At 38.9% G+C, this 19145-nt stretch overlaps 2 protein-coding genes and 1 long non-coding RNA gene across 3 annotated transcripts in view; 1 reads left to right on the forward strand and 2 right to left on the reverse strand.

Moving 5' to 3' along the window:
- The window catches only part of LOC107705638 (uncharacterized), a 25299-nt gene extending 7153 nt beyond the window's left edge, over positions 1-18146 (reverse strand). The window contains exon 1 of the long non-coding RNA XR_001636082.1: positions 18024-18146. This is a non-coding gene — a long non-coding RNA (uncharacterized LOC107705638). The remainder of the gene's footprint in view (positions 1-18023) is intronic.
- Positions 3507-4362, reverse strand: LOC107705637 (RING finger protein 223-like). The gene has a single exon (XM_016509028.1). The coding sequence runs from the start codon at positions 4277-4279 to the stop codon at positions 3521-3523; it is 759 nt and encodes a 252-aa protein (XP_016364514.1). The 5' UTR covers positions 4280-4362; the 3' UTR covers positions 3507-3520.
- LOC107705636 (sphingosine-1-phosphate phosphatase 2-like) lies at positions 7023-16697 on the forward strand. The gene is made up of 5 exons (XM_016509027.1): positions 7023-7315; positions 7887-8048; positions 10850-11029; positions 12852-12941; positions 15580-16697. The coding sequence occupies exons 1-5, from the start codon at positions 7061-7063 to the stop codon at positions 16141-16143; spliced, it is 1251 nt and encodes a 416-aa protein (XP_016364513.1). The 5' UTR covers positions 7023-7060; the 3' UTR covers positions 16144-16697.
- Positions 18147-19145: the final 999 nt, after the last annotated feature.

Here is a 19145-nt window from a genome sequence, read left to right on the forward strand (position 1 = left end):
CGACTTAATTTTCTCGTGATCTCGACATAACGAAAGTTGTTTTCTCGCATAACGAAAGTTGTTTTCTTGTGATCTCGACATAACGAAAGTTGTTTTCTCGTTATCACGACTTAATTTTCTCATGATCTCGACATAACGAAAGTTGTTTTCTCGTGATCTCGACCTGAGCCATTTCGTCGTTGAAGCGTGTCCTAGATAAACACAACATCCCCGCTTATTAACTAACAATCATGTAGGCCTACTTCAAAGATGCACAAATAAAGATATAGGTGCAAACAGAATACAGTGAGGTCAGCTTTGGTTTTAATAAGCAGTTATAATTATCACACAGAACTCTGAAACTGTGATGAGTCATGCAGCAAGAACTTAACCATACATTAGAGAACAACTTTCGTTATGTCGAGATCACGAGAAAATTAAGTAGTGATAACGAGAAAACAGCTTTCGTTATGTCGAGATCACGAGAAAATATTAAGTCGTGATAACGAGAAAACAACTTTCGTTATGTCGAGATCATGAGAAAATTAAGTCGTTATAACGAGAAAACAACTTTCGTTATGTCGAGATCATGAGAAAATTAAGTCGTTATAACGAGAAAACAACTTTCGTTATGTCGAGATCACGAGATAATTAAGTCGTTATCACGACAAAACAAGAAAGAAAAAAAATTAATAATCCTCACCTTCCGTAACTTTCATAGCAAGCAGCGGCCAACTTTTTTTTCACACGAAACTCCCCCGTTCGCGGGGATTCCTATTTGAATGACTGGAATTCTCCCGCGAAATTTCGTTGAGCAAAGTTAAATGTGACAGCGCCTTAACATAGATCTGTTTGAGTACGATTTGTATAGATTTCCACCAACACTTTTTACATGAAACATCATCATATCAAATACCCTTTATAAATGACTGATTTGCCATTGCTTAATGTAGAAATCAGCAGTAGGCCTACTGATTCGATTAACAAGGAAGCTTTCGTCAAGCAGAGAAGGCTGACCTTGGTTTCCAAGCACAGTTCAGTATCTAGTGTTTGTTTAACATCATGCAGGTTTTCTTTTAAACTAGGTACATCAGGGACTGCTCATCCCAGGTTTGCGTGATACAAAAATCCGATGAACGAGTTGGTAAAGTACTAACTAAGGTCAATGCATTGTGATGCTACGCACATTAAAAGCACACACAGACGATAGCAAAAAGAGATGGTCAGTTAGTTGTCAAACGACACGGTTTTACCGTGATAGATGCACAGGTGAAGTGGAGAACAAATAGGTGGTATAAAATTTGCAGTTTCCATAGTAAAGCTATTGATCCATAAGAACAAAGAGGTCTTTTTTGAATAGTCGTCTATATGAGAAAGGAGAGGATGACAACACCCAGCAGCCATTTTGAGAATATCATCCGATAAATTGCGTTTGCTCGGCTGATTCAAATAAGTGTTTTACCTAGCTACCAGACTTTATTAGTGAATTTTAAGTATTAATTTTAAATGTCAAATAAGTGCACGGCTCATTTTCTATGATAAAACTGTATTTATGTAGGCCTACAGTTGGGTCCAAAAGTCTGAGACCACATTTTATTATTTAAACCTGGATATAAACAGAATTATTTGGATTAAAAAAAGAAGGTTATGACATAAAATAGAAAAGAAGTAGCCTACTAATTCTAAGTCAGTATGAAAATTTGTGACATTGACCAGTTTTTCAATTAAACTTTGCACATGCCAAAGTCATGGTTCGATTCCTAGGGAATGGATGAACTAATAAAATGTATACCTTAAATGCAATGTAAATTGTTTAGGATAAAAGTGTCTGCCAAATGCATTAATGTCAAATTAATTAATAATAAAGTTGGATTAAATTATAAAACAATACAAAATAAATGAATTTTCACTGAAAATTGTCTCATTTTTGGACTTTGGGACCCCACTATAGTGGCTCCACAACCAAAGTCTGAATATCATTGCATTAGCAACTAAATATCAAACCAAATGGCAGCTGTGGGTTTTCCCCAGAAATTTTTTTTGCAACAATGTTTAAACAACTGATGTTTTGGTGATTTTCAGTGGATGTATGAAGTCTTCTCAAGCTCACACAGGTGTCCTAGCAGAAAAACCTCAGGTGGCCATGCACGAATATGAGGCCCATGAAGAGCAGCACAAGAATGGACAGACAGGAGAAGATGGCGCGCACGTATCCGGTTGCGGTGGATGCCGTAGGGCAGGTTCTGTATCCGATAGTCTGGTATGTGTGGCACGGGGGCATCTGATGCACCATGGCTTCTCCTTGTATAACTGTAACATATGCAGACACTCCTTGCATTAGGTGTGCAGGCACTCCAAGATTTTGGACTGAAATAGTTCATACTCCTCGTAGGGAGACGCCGGCACGTACCAATAAGTGATCCGATAGTGACTCATTAGATACTAGTACTTCTATAAGTACTAGTCCTTCTTTAGCTATTGAAATTTGCTATTCAAGGAGTTACTAGTATATTTTACAGTTTCCCTAGTACTAATTGAATAGACAGTGTGAATTCCATGTAACTTTACAGTAAGGTTCCATTTGTTAACATTAGTTAATACGAACTAACTGAAAATTACTTCTGAAGCATTTATTAATCTTAGTTAATGTTCATTTCAACATTTAGATATTAAAATCAAACCTTGTTTCCGATGATATCAGCCTAATGGACCTGAGCCAAGGAGAACACAATGAAAAGTTACGTTAAGTTAAGAACTAACTTTAACAAATACTGTGGCAAATGCAGTGTTCGAATGGGGGGGGGGGTCAATTGCTGTATTAAATTAGACCTGCTCATGTTACATCATATTTCTTTTTACGCGTTTTACAGCGTTGCGCATTATAACTAATCACATACGATTCTGTTGAGTTAATGAATGCAACGGCCAATCAGAAGCGCTCAGATGAGTCATCGCTGAAACGCTGGAGTTTTGTACGGTGCGCGCGCTCACTGAATGCATCTAATTTCTCAACGATAAGAAATAACAAATGTATTTATTTATTTATTTTTGAAGGGGGCTTTGACACAATTCGAACACTGGACAAATGTATTGCTCATTGTTATTTAATGCATAAACTAACGTTAACAAATAGTTTATAATCATTACACAAATATAAGCAATTGTAACTAGTGAGATAAAAATGTTACTAGTAGTGTAATTATACTGTAAAAAAAAGATTTAAAAAAAAAAAAACATTATAGAAGTTAGTCTACGTTTTGCAAGAAAATACTTTCAAAATTCCACGTTTAATTCAGTGTTACTTGACGTCCTTTATAATTATTTGTGAACTTTACCATTAATTTCTGAGTCAAAATTGTTTCAAATTAGCCTAATTTTTCCCCCAGTATACTGGGATTGATACTAGTTGGCACATCTAGCCAATACTAATAAATAGTATAACTCTTTAAAAGATACTGATAGTACTAGTAACATGAAAAGAAACTAATCGGTATTAAGAAATAATAGCTGAAATGGCTTGTCATACGATTCTGATCTTCTGTCACGCGTTTCTCCGGCTCGCATTAGTGCTGGCCGAGGAGCGGCCCGTCTCGTGCTCCGGTCGGTCTTTGAGCCAGTAGAGGAGCCACGTTACCATCGCCGACACCATGGCTAGGATGCTTGCCACCGACAGACAGAGGGGTCCCGTGGGCGAGGGCGGCCCGCCGTGGCTGTGTACGAAAATGAGGCCCATGAAGAGCAGCACTAGCATGGACAGTAAAGAGAAGATGACGCACACGCATCCGGTTGTCAACGCGAGCCGCCTACAGTTTTGGCAGCTCTCGTAGCGCGAGACCGAGTCTTGGGACAGCGTGGTCGTGGTGGACGGCGTCGCGTGACCAGCCATGGACGCCCCGGACGCGTCCTCCTCGCGCCTGAGCGCCACGAGCGCTGGGTGCATTGGTGGCCGGTGGGGCGGCAGAGCATCTTGAGGCACAGGGTCCGAATCGATGTACAGAGGGAAGTCTTCCGTGACCTTGGTGTTGTTAGGCAGGTTCTGGATCCGATAGTCCGGTACGGGCGTGCGGTGGCGGCACACGGGGCAGCTGATGCGCCACGGCCGCTCCTCGCACAACTGCAGCGAGTGCAGACACTCCTCGCAAAACGTGTGGAGACACTCCAAGATCTTGGGCGCCCGACGGTCGAGGTCGAAAAAGTTGTAGCAGATTTTGCATTCATATTCCTCATAGGGAAACGCCTTGGGTACCGGAACACCGGGAGGCTCCGGCCCGTTAGCTGCTGCTGCATCCGCCGCTGCCATGGCATCTCGCGCTGCCTCACATCCTCCACACAATGAACGCGAGCCAGTCACGCGGGCAGCCTTTTCTTCTCTTTATCCCGTCAGCGAACGCTGTTAAACCCGGACATTTTTGTGTCAGGCCTTTTTTTTTTTTAACGCTTATTGTAGTCTCCGTGCACGTTAATTAACCGTATCGTTCCGGTGATGTAATGCCGCCTGAAGGGCGACTTTAATTGCTCTCCTCCTGAACCGATCCGGAAAGATGCGGGACGCGGCGGGAATCACACCTCAAAGCATAAGACACGCGTCCTGGTCAAACAGCACGAGCCTTCGGCTAAACCATGCTGTTTACGTCAGTAGATTTAACTCCTTTTTTGCTGTCCAAACCTCTCTGTGGTTTCTTCCATGTATCATTCTGGCCATTTAACCGCGTTTATTCCCCATTGTGAGTCATCTACCTGTTTGACATTTCAACTGGCTCACGTTGTTGTCATGGAAACTAATAATCCAGAAACATAAGGCTTGCCTAACCTATATTTCAGCTTCATTCACAGACTTCCCAGACACCCTCCATTCAAATAAATAAACATGTTTATTATGTTTACATTTTTGTGACAACTAGTTGTAGCAGATTTTGCACTCGTATTCCTCGTAGGGAAACGCATTGGGTACCGGGAGACCGGGCGACTCCGGTCCGTTTGCTGCTGCATCCGCCGCTGCCATGGCATCTCGCGCCGCTTCACATCCTCGACACAATGGGCGCCAGCCACCTTTTCTTCTCTTTATCCTGTCAGCGAAAGCCGTTAAACCCGGACATTTTATGTGTCAAGCCTTTCTTAAAGCGCTTCTTTTAGTCTCCGTGCACTTTGAGTAAATAATTAACCGTATCGTTCCGGTGCGGGCGGGAGGTGATGTAATGCCGCCTTAAGGGCGACTTTAATCGCTCTCATCCAGAACCGATGGGCGGTTGCGAGCGCATCGAGCCCGGAAAGATGCGGGACGCGGGAATCACACCTCAATCAAAGCATCAGACACGGGTCAAACAGCGCGAGCCTTTCGGCTAAACGATGCCGTTTGCGTCAGTAGATTTAACTCCTTCTTTGCTGTCCAAACCTCTCTGTTTTTCCTTCCATGGATCATTCCCGACTCCATGGAATTGAAAGCTGGCCATGTCTACCTGTTTGACATTTCAACTAGCTCACGTTGTTGTCATGGAAACCAATAATCCAGAAACATAAGGCTTGCCTATTTCAGGTTCATTCACAGACTTCTCAGACACCCTCCATTCAAATAAATAAACATTTGTATTATGTTTATTTTGTATGTGACAACTAGCCCCGGTGTCCTTTTTGCGTTTTATATTGGGCAAAAAAAATTAAACTCACAATTAAAAAAAAAAAAGAGGAAGTTTTGTCACTTTTCTCCATATGCTAATAACTTCTGACATGAAAAACGGGCAGTTTAATAAGAAATCTTTTAAATGTTTCTTAATTTTTACTAATAAAACAAAACATTTAAATTAGTAATCTAATTATAGGTTTTTTCTTAATATTAATTTCCTGTTAGTCTTTTTGTAGTCTTTTGAACTAAAACTAACAAAAGCCATTTGCCAAATGACATCATCTTCCAGGACCAGGAAGTGCATTTTTGGTGGGAAAACAACACCACAAACACCAGGGCCCCAAATATGATTGGACTTCAGTTATCAGATTGGATCAAATCTTGAAAATGATTCTAATCTGTTCAGATTAGATTATGTAATCCAGTCTTGGTTTTGATCTGGATCAAACCATCAGTAGTGTAAATTGGGACACTTTTTGCCATTGAGATTGCTAGGAAAAAATGGCCAAATTAACCCCTGTGGGAAGATTAAAAACCTTTTGGTATGGTTGGGATACATTTGATACAAAACATCAGGAATATTCAGAAAAAGAGGGGATTTAGATTGGATTTCAGGAACAAAATAAAACTTCGAAATTGGTCATATAGGCTAATACAATGTTTGTATCATGCAGTGCATACAGTTATAAAATAGATGTAGAAGAAAAGTATTCTTTTAAGACATTTTAAGAGATTCAAAACTGATTCATTCTGATCCAGATTACATTTTTAGAGTTTTAGCAAGGGATTTGGCAATTTCTGTTGTTTTGTGATTTGGTTAATTTGTCTCACTCTTAAACGCTACATCTCATTAGATAATATTACATAAAAAGTGTTATTATCATAAGAAAAGTATTCTTTTAAGACATTTTAAGAGATTCAAAACGAAGGGGGATGATCATTCTGATCCAGATTACATTTTTAGAGTTTTAGCAAGGGATTTGGCAATTTCTGTTGTTTTGTGATTTGGTTAATTTGTCTCACTCTTAAACTCTACATCTCATTAGATAATATTACATAAAAAGTGTTATTATCATATAAAATCGAAATGTTGACACCTTCATTACTGTCAATCACTAATTCTTCATTTTCTGTTATAAATACAGTACTCAAATAAGATCGAAGCCTGAGCTTTATCAGAACATATTTATAATAAAATTACTTTCAGATATAGAAATATACGTAATTAAATGACTATAATAACACTAGAATATTCTTTGTTTTTTTAAGTCACGGAGTCAAAGGTACTGCATGGCAGGAATGAGCCACCTGTGACAGGTACGATAAGCAGGTAATTTTCCGTGCGTAAACATGTCAGCCAATCAAAACAGCCATAAGCTTCTACGTCAGCACTCTTCCACGCTCTGCCACCTGCAGCTGTAAGACACACCTGTGGACGCGGGCTGGGCGCGGAAGCTCAAAATGTGGGGGTTCATCTCGTACCTGAACAGCCCCGAGCTGGTGGCCAGCTTCCAGCGGTGCTGCGGCCTGGTTCCGAGAGAGACGTGCTCGTATGGTAGTCGAAACGGACTCGTACACTCGAATGGATCCGGTAAGGACGTTCCGGTCACGATCCACCGGCGCAAAGCGGAGCAGGTGGCGAACGGGACGTCACGCGCACACGACAGTAACTCCAACTATAAATCCGCCAGTTCACAGTATGAAACCAAAGGCGAAGTAAGTAAATCAGATTTAAATGAAACACTTCATTCAGGTGAATTGAGAGGTTCCCTAATGCGAAGGCTGTGCTTTTAAAAACAGAAATAGCAAACTACAAGATTTTCCTGTTTTTCTGGTTGGTTTAGACTGTCAGAAGAGTAAAAAGCAATTTTGGATGTCTCATCTAGATACATTAAAACTGTTTTCAAAATTCATTTATGTTGTTAATATATACAATAAGCTTTAAACTGAACGGCAGGCCACTAACCTAATAACATACTGTCTTTAATAATAATAATAATACTTTTTTTTTTAAATATCAATTTTTAGTGTGGATTCAACTAGTTACAAATGTCATTAAACTTTAATATATTTTCATAATCAGTGTGAAATATGTAAAAGTGAAATTTGTTCCATATATGATGGTGCACAGATAAAAATGTGAGTCTTTCATGGTGCTACAATCCTCCAAAATGTTGAAAAGTATTTAAACGGGTATATATAGTGGACAACTAAGTGTGATTGTGATTTGTGGTTTGTTGATGTGGTGAGGCAGTTTATTCAGCTAGATGCATTTCTCTGTGTTCAGGAGCATCCCGGGCCTCATTATGAGGTGAGGAACTGGCTCTTTTACTTCCTGTTTTTGACATCGGCCACTCTGGGGCATGAGGTCTTTTACATCACCTTCCTGCCCTGCATCCACTGGAACCTTGACCCGTTTCTGTGCAGGCGGCTCGTCAATGTGTGGGCTGTAAGTGGCTGAGAAAATCACACACACACCCTGTGATTAAAGGGGTCATATGATGCTTTTTTAAAGATCATAATTTTGTGTATTTGATGTAACAGAATATGTTGACATGCTTTAATGTTCAAAAAACACATTCTTTTTCAAATACTGTACATTATTGTAGGTCCTATATACCCCGCATCTCTCAAACTCTTCGTTTTCTACAAAGTCCCTCCTTCCGACAAGCGCAGTCTGCTCTGATTGGCCAGCTGACCCAGTGCATTGTGATTGGCCGAACACCGCAAGCACTCGTCGGAAATGTAACGCCCCTTACCATAATCGCGAGCTTCATCTTTCAAAATAAATGTAAAGACCGAGCCCGAAAGGGGAACAGAGTCGCGGGACAGACACAGTGATGAAGCTGGTACGTGTTTGCAGTACACAAGCCACGGTTAAGACAGCTGACTCCACTGTGATGTGACCCTGTCTCTCTCTCTCTCACACACACACACACACACACACACACACACACATGATGCGCAAAACTCCGCATTTGAACAGTCAATAGCAAATACTTAAACTAATAACAAAACAGTAGCTGATTCAGAAGCGCCAGATTGTCATAGCAAAGTCAGAATTACCTCCTCTCCTAGGTTCGCGAAACGGTCGTCCATAAAATGCATTGCTGTTCTGTTGTAAGTAATCTTAAAGATTCCTAAATGCATCTACTTCCGGAAGGCCAAATAAAGTGCTTTTGCTTTCGCCTAGAAACACACAGCGTCTCCCTGACATGCTGCTTCAACACTAACTGCGGTTACTGAAACCACGCCTTCTTTCTTTGCGTGCACATTTGGGCCGCATTATGCAAATATTTCCACATAGTGAGGTAGATATGTGGGGGCGTGTTAGAACGAGCCGTTTTAGGGAAAGTCGGAATTGACCCCTTTTTATCTTTTTTTTTTAGAAATAGCCTTTGTGCACAGCCAGCCTTGTACTCTTCTAGGTTCAAAAAACTGTCGTCCATAAAATGCGTTGCACAAATTCGAACATCTGGGTTGTGCTGTTCTGTTGTAAATAAATCTTAACCAATGATTCCTAAATGCATCTACTTCCGGCAGGCCAAATAAAGTGCTTTTGCTTTCGCCTAGAAACACACAGCGTCTCTCTGACATGGCTGCTTCAACACTAACTGCGGTTACTGAAACCACCCCTTTCTTTCTTTGCGTGCACATTTGGGCCGCATTGTGCTAATATTTCCACATAGTGAGGTAGATATGTGGGGGCGTGTTAGAACGAGCCGTTTTAGGGGGGCGTGGCAGAGTCTTAACTTTGATAAAGAATATCTCTTTGGTTTTGAGACTTTAGTCTTTGCAACTTCAGGGATCTTATCTATGCACAATCAGCTTGTAACACTCCAAAGAGAAAGGAAAACTTGAAAAATCGCATCATATGACCCCTTTAAGTCATCATACTGTTGGGTCTTTGTTTTTCTGCAATGAGGAGAAATAGATTAGAATAGACAGAAACAAAATGAAATTTAACTTGGACAGCTGTTGTAACACAAACCAAATTCTCTTATTCATTTTCCTCAGTGTTTCTATTTTAGATCTTTGTTCACTTTAAATGCTATTTCCACAAGTTTACATATAGTTTCCACAGCAACAGCATCAGACAAACTGCATTTGATTGGTTCACCTCTGGAATCAATGTAGCTGAACTAAATTTAACATGAGTGGAGAAGTTATTCATTTGTTCGAATGTTCAACGAAGCTTAATTTTGAATTGCTTTTTGTTATATCTCCTGAAGAAACAAAGATGAACATGACTGAACCAAGGTATTATCATTAACTAAGGAGTTTACATGACACTGTTTTCAACAAAAAACTGAAATTTTTATGCATTTTGGCTGTTCATTTACATGCCATGCGTTTTGGGAGCCTAAAAATGCTAACTTTTGAAAACGTGTTTCAAAGCGCAAGTTTTCGAAAATGGTCATGTTATCGCCTCAGTATAAACTCCAAAAAAGTGAAATTATGAAAATGGCGACATCATGCGCTTGCATAATATGCATTCATTCTATAGAAATGCATATGTGGTGGTAGTTTTTTAAACATTTTTTACAAAGTGACTCTGCCAACTACTGGCCTGGCATGCATAATACAGCGCTTTTAGTTTTCGCGGATCCGTGAATATGGGGATCATTTTGACAACGTTGTCGTCTGTAATGTGTTTTAAAAATGCAAAGGAAAATCCATTTTTAGTGCAATTGTTGTTGTGTAAACGTACCATAAAACTGAAACCATTACAACATTTTGTTACTTGAAATAAAATAAACTAACTGAAAAACTTAAAAAAAAAAGAAAACAATTTAAAATATTAGTCAACTAAACTATAATAATATATTAATATAATAATATATTACTAAAATAACTGAACTGGAAATAGTCCCCTAAATCTGGCAATATGCTGTAAATGGTAAGAAAAAAGTACCAGAAAGTAAAGTACCATGTTTGGGTATCAAGTTGCATTACCATCTTACTCTCAGAAAAAAGGTATAAAAGCTGTCGCTAGGGTTGTACCTTTCAGGTAGGTACACATATGTACCTTATTTACTCCTAAATGGTGCATATTATTACCTTAATGGTACATATTATTAGCACCTCCAGTGTACATATTAGTACCTTTTGAAAGGTTGACACTGAAAGGTTGACACTACAGTAACAGCTATTGTACCTTTTTTCTGAGAGTGTATTATCAGCAACAGTACTTATTTTCTATTTCCCCTTTGCCTCATTTACATCTCATTTTTCTGTCTCTCTCTGCAGGTGGTAATGTATATTGGGCAAGTGATGAAGGATATTTTAAAGCTGCCGCGTCCTCCATCTCCCCCTGTGGTCAAACTGGAAACGCGTGTGGACGCAGAGTACGGGATGCCATCCACACACGCCATGGCAGCGACGGCCATCTCATTTACGCTGCTTCTCAGCGCTCAGGAGAGAGTGAAGGTCAGACACACATGCTAGATTGAGAATGTTTTGAATGTGGCTTGTTTTTGCACAGTTCGCTGAAGGGGCGGGGCCATCTGTCACCATCGGTCAGCCCAAGTCCCGCCCACACATCTGCTGTGTGCCATTATAACGAACTCTCAGTAAATGACTGTCAATCAGCGTCGGTTATAGATGGTGCCATCAATCAGCTTTCAAACCTTTGACTCTTGAGTGGCACAGTAGCACACATATTTAAGCATTATACAACTTTATTAGTGGATTAAGTTGCATTCCTTTTAAGAGTGCTGTTTTTCTGTAGGCTTATTTTTCTTGTTTAGGCCTATATGGGCTGCCGTTTTTAAATGTTATTAGGCTATATTTTTATTTAATTTTATTTATATGATTAAGTATCTGTGTTGAAGCTAATTTGAAACCATATTCAAGATGTCAAGTTAAATGTACAAAATAAGATGTATAATGATGAAATATATTGCAATCAGAGAAATATTTACACTGTCATCAAAAATTTGGGACCAGTAAGATTTTTTTAAAGAATGTAATACTTTCAGTCAGCAAATATGCATTAAATTGATCAAAAGTGACAGTAAATACATTTGTTATAAAATTTCTGTTTCAAATAAATGCTGTTCTTTTGAACTTTCTATTCATCGAAGAATCATGAAAAATAAAATGCATCACGGTTTCCACAAAAAATGTGAAGCAGCACAACTGTTTTCAACATCTGTAATAATCAGAAATGTTTCATATTAGAATGATTTCTGAAGGATCATGTGACACTGAAGACTGGAGTAATGATGCTGAAAATTCAGCTTTACATCACAAGAATAAAGTACAGTTTAAAATTTATTCAAATAGAAAACTGTTTACTTTAAATTGTAATAATATTTTACAATATTACTGTTTTTACTGTATTTTGGATCAAACAAATACAGCCTTGGTGAGCATTAGAGAAAAAGTAGTTTGTTACTAGTCCAGATATTCAGTTTTGAAAGTGCTGCCCTACTTAAAACTAGTTCAATTACTAGCTTAAAAGGAAGAACTGATTTGAAAAATGATTCTTTGTACGGAAAGGAAACCAGAAAGCTGTGTGTGTATGATTTAAGAGTAAAAAAATCCATTCCAGTCAATTATACATGAGCTCTACTGTCCCACATTCATTCGTGCCCATTCAGGAAACGTTCTTCATTAACTTCCTGTGAAAGACCCCCAGCTGACAGAGGAAGAAAGGGAGGAGAGCTGGACAGATGGAGAGACAGGGAGACGGATGGAGTAAGACTGAACGGAGGGGGCGGGGCAACTTCATGAATATGTAAAGACTCTTCCAGTGTTGTCAGTGATTAACAGAGTCCTGAATAAAACCAGAGGGAAGAGCACATGTCTGGAGAAAAGAGCGGTTATTAAGAGAAGAGCTGCCACACAGAATGGCTGGAGACCACATCATAGAGAGAGAGAGAGGAAAAGACGACAAGGAAAGATGGATGAGAGGATGTTTTGATAAAGCCACTGAATTTTCAGCTGGAAAGACGAATTTGGAGGAAAAAACACCATAGAAGTGACATTACAAGTGGTTCATATGACTTGTGCACTATATTCCAAGTCTTATGAAGCTAAAGATAGCTTTTTGTGAACAATGGATCAAATTTAGCACATTATTTATGGAAAATCTTTCCCTCTGCTATAGCTTTCTAATCAAATTTGTATTTGTTTACATTCAAACTTGTCCACTTTTGACAAAAGTGACATCAAACTGACTTGTGAATGATGATAAAATGCAAATTTTTGATTGAACTGTTCATTTTTCTGTCTTTGTGCATGTTAGTTCCCATTTGAACTGGGACTGATTGTGGCCGTGGTTCTGTCTGCGCTGGTGTGTCTGAGTCGTCTTTATACCGGCATGCACTCTGCTCTGGTAAGACTGGAAGAGAGACTTTAAAATGGACATGCGGTTTTGCGTTTGATATGAAACATTTATATTCTTGTATTATTCATATAGTCTGGCTGGTCTCCATAGATTTTAACTCTAGTTACTTTAATACAGCACAGCTGTAGTGGTGCATCATGCTGAGGCAAACATTTGGCCTATTGGTCATGCTTGGAGATATTAATATAATAAAATGTTAATGAAAATAATATTAATATAAATATTTTAAAATGTTAATATTTTAATATATTAAAAGATTTGTATTAGCAAACATTTTATATGTAATATTATTCGAAACCCTAATAGTTTAGTAGTTTAGCATTAAATCTAACTATTAACCTGTTGTTTTAAATGGAGCTTTATGTCACATTGTAAGTAAACTGCCCATTTAGAAAAATTACATTTAGAACACCCTGCAAACAGCTAAAAACATCCTAATAACCATGCAAAACACCCTAGCAACCACACAGCAACACGATAACACAAAGATCAACCTTGCAATCTAGGTAGCAACATCTTAACCACTTATAACACTAACAGCTACAGAGCAACACATTAACAACCACTCAGAACACCCTAGCAACTGCATAGCAACACAGTAACCACTCAGAACAGCATTGCAACCATCTAGAAACATTAATTACTCGCAATAACCTAGCGACTAGCAACACGTTAACAACCACTCAGAACACCATAGCAACCACATAGCATCACGATAACACAAAGATCAACCTTGCAATCTAGGTAGCAACATCTTAACCACTTATAACACTAACAACTACAGAGCAACACATTAACAACCACTCAGAACACCCTAGCAACTGCATAGCAACACAGTAACCACTCAGAACAGCATTGCAACCATCTAGAAACATTATAAAAACCACTCAGAACCCCTAGTGTCCGCATAGCAACATATTAACAACCACTCAGAACACCCTAGCAACTGCATAGCAACACAGTAACCACTCAGAACAGCATTGCAACCATCTAGAAACATTATAAAAACAACTCAAAACACCCTAGTGTCCGCATAGCAACATATTAACAACCACTCAGAACAATGTAGCAACCACATAGCAACAAACTAACAACCACTCAGAACACCCTAGCAACTACATAGTAGCATGAACATCATAGCAACTGCATAGCAACAAATTAACAACCACTCAAAACACCCCAGCAACCACATAGCAACACATTAAGAACCACTCAGAACAACGTAGCAACTACATAGTAGCACGAACACCATAGCAACAAATTAACAACCACTCAAAACACCCCAGCAACCACATAGCAACACATTAAGAACCACTCAGAACAACGTAGCAACTACATAGTAGCACGAACACCATAGCAACAAATTAACAACCACTCAAAACACCCTAGCAACCACATAGCAACACGTTAAGAACCACTCAGAACGCCCTAGCAACTGCATAGCAACACAGTAACCATTCAGAACACCATTGTAACCGGCTAGAAACATTCCAAAACCCATTCAGAACACAGTTGCAACTGCATAGCAACACGATAACCACAAAGATCACTCTTGCAACCAGCTAGAAACATCTTAACAACCACTTACAACACTCCAGCAACCGCATAGCATCACATTAATAACCAATCAGAACACCCTAGCAACTGCACAGCAACGCGGTAACCACTCAGAACATAATTACAACATCTAGAAACATTATAAAAACCACTCAGAACCCCTAGTGTCCGCATAGCAACATATTAACAACCACTCAGAACAATGTAGCAACCATATAGCAACAAATTAACAACCACTCAGAACACCCTAGCAACTACATAGTAGCACGAACACAATAGCAACAAATTAACAACCACTCAAAACACCCTAGCAACCACATAGCAACACATTAAGAACCACTCAGAACACCCTAGCAACTGCATAACAACACCGTAACCACTCAGAACATAATTGCAACCATCTAGAAACATTATAAAAACCACTCAGAACCCCCTAGTGTCCACATAGCAACATATTAACAACCACTCAGAACAATGTAGCAACCATATAGCAACAAATTAGCAACAACTCAGAACAACCTAGCAACTACATAGTAGCACTAACACCATAGCAACAAATTAACAACCACTCAAAACACCCTAGCAACCACATAGCAACACATTAAGAACCACTCAGAACACCCTAGCAACTGCATAACAACACCGTAACCACTCAGAACACCATTGCAACTGGCTAGAAACATCTTAACCACTTACAACACTCCAGCAACCGCATAGCAACACATTAATAACCACTCAGAACACCCTAGCAACTGCGCAGCAACACGGTAATCACTCAGAACATCATTGCAACCATCTAGAAACATTATAAAAACCACTCAGAACCCCTAGTGTCCGCATAGCAACATATTAACAACCACTCAGAATGATCTAGCAACCATATAGCAACAAATTAAAAACAACATTAGCAACACCGTAACCATGCATAGAAAATGTGTACATATTTCATAATAATGGCATAGAAACTGCATTATTGTGTCATTATGAGTTGTGCTACATGAATCTAGAGTTACAGAGTCTGATACTAATGACTGAAATCTTTCTCCTTTATGTTTCCTCTTCCTCTCAGGATGTAATCTGTGGCGTTGTAATTTCAGCTGTCATCATGGCTGTGTCGTACCCATACTGGGGAACCATTGACTACCTGCAGCTGCACAATCCTCTCTCCCCCGTGGTGGGGGTGGTTCTGCCCCTCTTCCTGTCTTATAAGTACCCCGAGCTGGACCATTACAGCACCACACGGGGGGACACCACTGTTATTTTAGCATGCTGTTCGGGATGTTCAGTTGGATACTGGGTGAATGAGCGATTGGGCTTGACCTTTGACCTAGCCGGGCCTTTTCCAGTGACCCTACCACCGTTGACCCTCGTAGCCTTGGGTCTCGGTGTGGTGCGGTTCCTGGTCGGGTTAGGGATGCTGGTCCTGACCCGGCAGACGGTGCGCTGGGCGAGTCTGCGGGTACTCTGTCGAATTAACGGAGCATCTGTGAGTGACGTCGAAGCACGCAGAAGGAAAGAGATCGAGGTGCCGTATAAGTTCAGCACGTATGTTGCCATCGGACTGGTCAACAGTATCTTAGTGAACAGAGTGTATGTGATGATGGGACTCTGGGATTTGGGAAATTCGGTGTAATTTCACAGTGTTTACAGGGAAGTTTGAACAGAATCTCGCTCCGTAATTTATTCTCAGGGAGAAATTAACTTTAGTCTTTGTTCAGGAATGGTTGGCACATAAATTCTCACATTGAACAGTAGTTTGTTAAACCTACTAGCTGCATTTTGTCAGATTTTGAAAACCGAATTACAGTTTGTGGATGTTTTGTGGCAGATTCGCTTGATTTTTAAGGGAATATTCTTGGTTAAATACAAGCTAAAGGAGAACTGTGTAATTTCTGTGCCACAAAAGTCACCAACTAAAATTAGAAACGCATACAAATAATTTGAAAAATGACTAATGAATCATTTCCTTGACTCTCATCTGCTATAGAGTGAAATGAGTTAGACTTTTTGTGTGTGTGTGAAAATTAGTGTATTTTTACACTTTTGTGCGCTTTTTTACGCTTCCAGTTGCATCGTCCCAAAGTCAATGTTTTTTGTGAACAGGTTTTTGGTTTAATGTCTGTGTTTACAGAAGATATTTTCACATTTTATTCTACAACATAAAATACATCAGTAATAGCCCACTGATTTTTATTTGAGAGATTTTACTTGTCTTGAAAAAGATGGTTGCTATGGTATTCTGGGACATTAAACGTCATCACACCAAACAGGTAAACTCATCTACTCACTAGTTCTTTCACAGCCTCATTATGTTTAGAATCACACTCTTGCAAACGATTCTAACTCAAACTAATCAACTAAGGATTGAAACGCCACTGGTTAAGTCAGTGCTGCTGACATTGATGATTAAGTAAATAGTCACGTTTTGATCATACTTTTTTGTGGGATAATTCAATGTATGCTTTGCATGAAGATGGGATATTAGAATATATTTTAACATTTTACCTTTATAGGAAACTGTTGATTTCTACTTCCAACCATAACGTAAGTTATAAACTTGAGTCAATGGTGCAAAGTTATGGCTGTTGCCCAATAGTCTTCCATTGTAAAAGCATTTTTTATCAGGTCAAACTGTCGGACAAATTGATATTATTATTTTCTGTGGTAATAAGAGTAAATGGAGCTAGCATGGATATTCCCTTTCGATATTTTCCTAAAAACAGCATCACCTTAAAAGTTAGATTTTGCACTGAAACCCACAGATTAAAGATGCAGTCACTTTTACCATTGCTGAGTGGATTTCACCCGTGAAAATTCGCTCATTTCAACAGGAATCCATGTGATTGGGAATTTCGTGTGAGGGCCAAAGATTTCCCCACGCAGATTTTGTGACTGGTTCAAGATGGTCACACGAATTTGTCATGTTGACCAACAGAAAGCTGCTCGATTTGAATGTGATTTCTGCGCGAGTTGTGCTACACCATTGACAACGGACCTTTTGGCGTTCAAAATATCGCTGAAATTTTGCGAATGTCTTTGAAGAAAGTCCTTGAAGAAAAAGGTCTAAGTTCGGTTTTGTGACATCACAATGACAAGCTTAAAGGGTAGATGATGATGTTTATTAATGACCATTTGACTGCCTCAAATCTATGCTTTTTTTAAACACGTAGTTATGCATTTGATATTTATTACAAAATACTGAAGAACATATTTTGTACTTTGAGTTGCCGGGTATGATACTCAGGATGTGTGTTTATGAGCTTTTACAGATGTGGTAAAAGAAATTAATAAACACCGTAAAAACGGCTCTGAGTATGTGTCTTCGCTCTCCCTTCATTGTTTTTTTAATTGTATTGATGTGCTGAGGAGTGTTTGGTTTAACAGTTCTTTATGACAGAAACCACAAACATGCCTCATGTAGCCACAAACCCTCACAAATGCAGTGTACACACAGACCATCCTTTCACACACACCCAAATTAAAGACTGGGAATAATAGCCTCTAATCACTTACCCTCTTAAATGTGTAGTTCAGACACTAACGACACATCTACTCAACTTTTAACACTTAGAATAATATCAAAGGCATTAAATAGCTAGTATGAAACTAACAAGTATGGGAAGCCATTGAGCTCGTTTTAAGCATATGAACCAGGGGTGTCAAACTCAGTTCCTGGAGGGCCACAGCCCTGCACAGTTTAGATGCAACCCTAATTAAACACACCTGATCCAGCTAATCAAGTCATTAAGGCTTATTTGAAAACTACATGGTATGTGTGTTGGAGCAGGGTTGGAACTAAACTATGCAGGGCTGCGGCCCTCCAGGAACTGAGTTTGACACCACTGATATGAACTGAATGAAGCCTTTGGATTTTTAAAATCATGAAAAAACAAATTCAGTCAAATGCATGTAAACAAGTCTGGTATCTGCTGGAAATCAGGGGCCTGTACCATGATAGTGGCTGAACAAACTCAGGGTTACAGGATTAGTTTTGAGTTGACAAAACCAAACCAATCCAATCTGGCTTTGTTGGTACCATGATGCTGACCATCAACTTTCTCTGTCAACTCAGGCTTTGATCCTGAGTTAATGAAGCAAGCGTGACATCAGTAATGAACAGCCAATCACATGCCCTTAAACTGTGATTCACATCTCGCAATTCACTGCCATAGATTAAAAGATTGAAAAATATTAATTTAAATACATTTACACAGCAAGGTGGAAAGAGCTGTCAGTGAAAGAGGACAACTAAAAGAAAACATCTTGCCATGTGAGTGCAAGTGAAACTTGTGAAGTTAGTTTATATAGTTGATAATATATATAGGTAGAAAGAGGCTCAAAAATCTAAACTCAAATGTAGTCATGTTTACAGCTTTATCCATTAATTCTAAAGCTTATTTATATTCTATATTATCTGTATATATTTATATTCATTTAAAATAAAAGATTAATCATTATTATTCAACTAAACTGCTCATGCTTATTTATATTCTATATTATCTGTATATATTTATGTTCATTTAAAATAAAAGATTAATCATTATTATTTTAATATGGCTTGTGTAATGAATTAAGGCTATAATAAATATATAAATCATATAATTATAATAAATAATCATCACTAAAAGCCAGATG

This window comes from Sinocyclocheilus rhinocerous, unplaced genomic scaffold (assembly GCF_001515625.1).
Source record: "Sinocyclocheilus rhinocerous isolate Xijiao unplaced genomic scaffold, SAMN03320098_v1.1 scaffold1616, whole genome shotgun sequence".
NCBI classification, from domain to species: domain Eukaryota; kingdom Metazoa; phylum Chordata; class Actinopteri; order Cypriniformes; family Cyprinidae; genus Sinocyclocheilus; species Sinocyclocheilus rhinocerous.

Excerpts from the sequence above, each read along its gene's own strand:
- LOC107705636 (XM_016509027.1), top strand. The coding sequence starts at position 7,061 with ATGTGGGGGTTCATCTCGTACCTGAACAGCCCCGAGCTGGTGGCCAGC. Across the intron at positions 7,316-7,886 it reads AGTATGAAACCAAAGGCGAA|GAGCATCCCGGGCCTCATTA; the intron begins GTAAGTAAATCA and ends CTCTGTGTTCAG. Across the intron at positions 8,049-10,849 it reads GGCTCGTCAATGTGTGGGCT|GTGGTAATGTATATTGGGCA; the intron begins GTAAGTGGCTGA and ends CTCTCTCTGCAG.
- LOC107705637 (XM_016509028.1), bottom strand. The coding sequence starts at position 4,279 with ATGGCAGCGGCGGATGCAGCAGCAGCTAACGGGCCGGAGCCTCCCGGT.